Here is a 3,748-nt window from a genome sequence, read left to right on the forward strand (position 1 = left end):
CGATTTTATCGTGGTTAGTCCACCAATTTAGGAAGTATTGTGATGTTTTAATAAATTAATTGACAAAAAATTAAAAGATGCTCATGAACCATGAAAGAGAGTTTAATATACATTAATAAAAATGAAGAATGTGTTTAGAAATTTTAAAACAACACTAAAGATCATAGGTTTCAGTATATAGAGAATTAGCAATTTTAGCTTTTGTTTTTATCACTAAACTTTATTCCCTCTGTTTTATTTTAATTATCGTTATAGGTTTATGCACACAAATTAAGTAAACATATGATTTTGTATTTTCCAAAACAAAAACACAATTACCTATACACCTAACCCTTTTTCAATCAACAGAAAAATAAAATAGAAAATCTTATTAATAAATTTTGCAATGAAACTCTAAAACGACACTTATTTTGAAACGGAAATTTTTCTCTACATCGACAATTAAATCAAAACGGAGGGATTACTTTCTCATTACTGAGAGCAACTAGCTTATTTTTTAGATCACTAAACTTTACTTTCTAATTACTGAGAGCAACTTAGCTTGTTTTTTTCTTATTATCCTCGTATTTTTTTCTCATCTCAAAACAATTATGTCAACAAATTTTTTGTCAGACCTCCGATCTCTTAATGGTATCTATTTTGCCAGTTTATACTATGCCTGTTCATACCTCCTTGCATTCAACTAGTGCAAAATTCATAATTTCATTATGTATATTTCTCTAAACCTTCCCTTATTCTGTAGCTAGTCATGGTGATAAAACCTAGGTCATCTACGCTTCTAAGTAACCACAAACACTTTATTAAGTGTTTTTTGGAAAATGTTAACCGTCTGGGAATCTACTCTTCTCAAACCTAAAATCTCAAAGATAGTTCCTGAGAAACTCAAGTAGCAATTTGCATACTAGTCATAGTGATAGTTATCTACAATGGATATATTAAAAAACAATTATAGCAAAAACAAAAAAAATATTAGAAAAATATATTTTGTATAAAAAAATAGAAAAAATAAATTTTTGAAATAAGGTTTCTTTAGATTTAAACTTATCAAGTAATGTATAATAGATTGTTTTTTTTTTTTTTTTTTTTTTTTTGTCATCAATTTTACAGACTCATATTGACTCTGTGAACCAAACTGGGAGATCTTGATCCATGTGAACTACAAAAGACGTTTCCTTCCTAGCACTGCGGGCTAAGCTATCCGCCTTCTTGTTCTGCGTTCTTGGTACATAGATAATCTCTACTCGGAAAAACTCTCTTTCAGGCTGTTTATATCTTCCAAATAACTTGCAAATGCTGGCCATTCTTCTGGTTCTGAAACCATCTTCACCAATTGAGAACAATCCGTTGCAAACGTAACATGAAATTGTCGTAAGTTTTTCATACATTCCATTGCCCATAATAAAGCTTCCATCTCCGCATGAAGAGGAGTAAGAGAAGCCCGAACATTCCTTGCACCCATCAAACCCGCAAATCCTTCTAGAGTACTGTACCATCCTTGACCTGAAAAAATCTCATTCTCTTTCCAGGAACCATCCGTAAAACACCATCTTCCTGGAATTGCCGGAAGAATCATAGCCTCTACCTGTGGAATCCTCTTGTGGTCAGTCAGTATTTGTGCCTCAGCCCAGAGTTTTGATTCTGTTTCTGCCAGTTTAAGGGTATCCAACGGATCCACATCCAGATTACTAAAGACTTTATTATTTCTTCCTTTCCATATATACCATAGTATCCATGCAAACTGATGATCTTCCATCTGTGGAACAATTCTCCAAAAGAGATGATCCATGTTCACAAAGAGAGAACTTGTTGGAAACATAGCTGGACTTGTTGGAATCTTTGAAAGAGCCCATGTCTGAAGTGCAGGAGGACATTCGAAGAATACATGGTTGATCGATTCCTCCTCAGCTCCACATCTTGCACAAACGATATCTCCGGGTATCCCTCGCTTATGCAGATTCTTCTTGACTGCTATACACCCTGTCACCAATTGCCATAGAAAATGCTTAATCTTTGGTTGGCACCGTATTTTCCAACAATATGCCTTCAAAATATCCACTGTGGGTCCAAACACTAATGGTGATCTTTCCTTATCTGGGTATATCCTTTCAATTTGATATCCAGATTTAACCGTGTATTTTCCATTATTTGTGAAATACCATCCATCTTTGTCTGCCATTCGAGTTCTACTCAATGGTATACTTTCTATTAATTTCACATCCTGTGGGTCCACCAAAGCCCGAAGCGCCGGCGAATTCCATCTTCGCAAATGAGGATCAATAAGAGAATCCACTGTAAGGTCTGGGTAAAGATTGTGTTGATTTTTATTTGCTGGTCTCGGGCGAGTGGTTGGGATCCAAGGATCGCTCCATACGGATATAGAAGATCCTGTTCCCACCCTTTTGATTAGTCCTTTAGATTGAGGGGATCAAAGATCTCTTTAGATTGGAAATAACTATTTGAAATATGTCAGTCAAATGAAAATCAATACAAAGCAGATATAAAAAGAAAATAATATATAAAAATATAATGAATAACGAAAATATCTCTAGATTGAGAACAAAATATTTGAAACGAAATTTAGAGATGGGCAGATAAAAATTGATACAAATCAGATTAGGAATAATATGAATAACGCAAATATCCATCTAGATTAGGAACAAAATATGTGAAATGTATCCGCCAATAGTAACTAATAGTCTAATAAAAATCTGATTTTGTTTTTCTTTTCCTTCTTATAATGGCTAAACTAAAATCAGATTCTGTTTGAATCTTAATTAAAATCGATAAAAGAAACTCAAAGATATAAAGCAAAGGTGATATATTGAATTGATAAGAAAAAGAGGTAATATATTTACAATACCATGAAGATAAATTGCAAGACTGGATTCATGAGCTTCCTAATGATTGCTTCAGTACTCATCATATTTCTCGTGGCTCCAGGTATTCCGTATATGATTGCAGATCTCATCATATCTATTTAATAGCAAACTATGCAAAATATCATACACATTATATACTATTTTGTATCTCTATATTATACACATTATTATATACTAATATCTCAATACTCTTTTCTTTATTTTGGTTTCGGTGAAATGTAGAAAAAGTTGAAGCCGAGCCACAATGCATTGGACTGTGTGGAATGATTTTTGACTGTCCGACTGCTTGCATCAGGATGGGATACCAATCTGGCCAATGCGTTGGCTGGGAAAATCCGGATCAATGTTGTTGTGACCATTAAATGTTTCATATCTGAACACTGATAATCATAATAAATTTCTGCTATTAGAATATATCTATAAGCGTCTGAGTTGTTGGCATTTGACAAATTTGATTTTTTTTTAATGGAAACCAACATCATTTAAATATTATCATATACTACTTGAATTTGATATTTAAAACCACACTTAAGTTGGCTTCATGCATGCGGCGGTTTTTGAAGCATTTGGGAACCAAAGCGCAGATGTCCGAAAGGTAAAAATCAAATCGGGAATTTAAAGAAAGCTTTAAAGAAACTTTTGACTTTGCGACCAGTAACTTACTCTCGTGTGTTTTTTGGGTGTTGTTGTTGTTGCAGACAGTGGTGTTCTGTCTCGTAGACATATATATAATGATAGTCTTACCAAAAAAAAAAAAAAGAATATATATATATATATATATAATGATTGGGAAAGCATTCCGTATTTGGAAGGTCTAAACAGTACACAGGTTCGCCTAGTGACCATCTACGCAAACAGGATCTCACAGG

The 3,748-nt window shown here is 33.4% G+C and overlaps 1 protein-coding gene across 1 annotated transcript; it reads left to right on the forward strand.

Moving 5' to 3' along the window:
• The first annotated feature begins 2,771 nt into the window (after window positions 1–2,771).
• LOC125598265 (putative defensin-like protein 73) lies at window positions 2,772–3,241 on the forward strand. The gene is made up of 2 exons (XM_048772472.1): window positions 2,772–2,940; window positions 3,102–3,241. The coding sequence occupies exons 1-2, from the start codon at window positions 2,862–2,864 to the stop codon at window positions 3,239–3,241; spliced, it is 219 nt and encodes a 72-aa protein (XP_048628429.1). The 5' UTR covers window positions 2,772–2,861.
• Window positions 3,242–3,748: the final 507 nt, after the last annotated feature.

This window comes from Brassica napus, unplaced genomic scaffold (genome assembly GCF_020379485.1).
Source record: "Brassica napus cultivar Da-Ae unplaced genomic scaffold, Da-Ae ScsIHWf_1676;HRSCAF=2297, whole genome shotgun sequence".
NCBI classification, from domain to species: Eukaryota; Viridiplantae; Streptophyta; class Magnoliopsida; order Brassicales; family Brassicaceae; genus Brassica; species Brassica napus.

Coding starts and splice junctions, on each gene's coding strand:
- LOC125598265 (XM_048772472.1), top strand. CDS start 2,862: ATGAAGATAAATTGCAAGACTGGATTCATGAGCTTCCTAATGATTGCT. Junction 2,941..3,101: donor CATATTTCTCGTGGCTCCAG/GTATTCCGTATA, acceptor GGTGAAATGTAG/AAAAAGTTGAAGCCGAGCCA.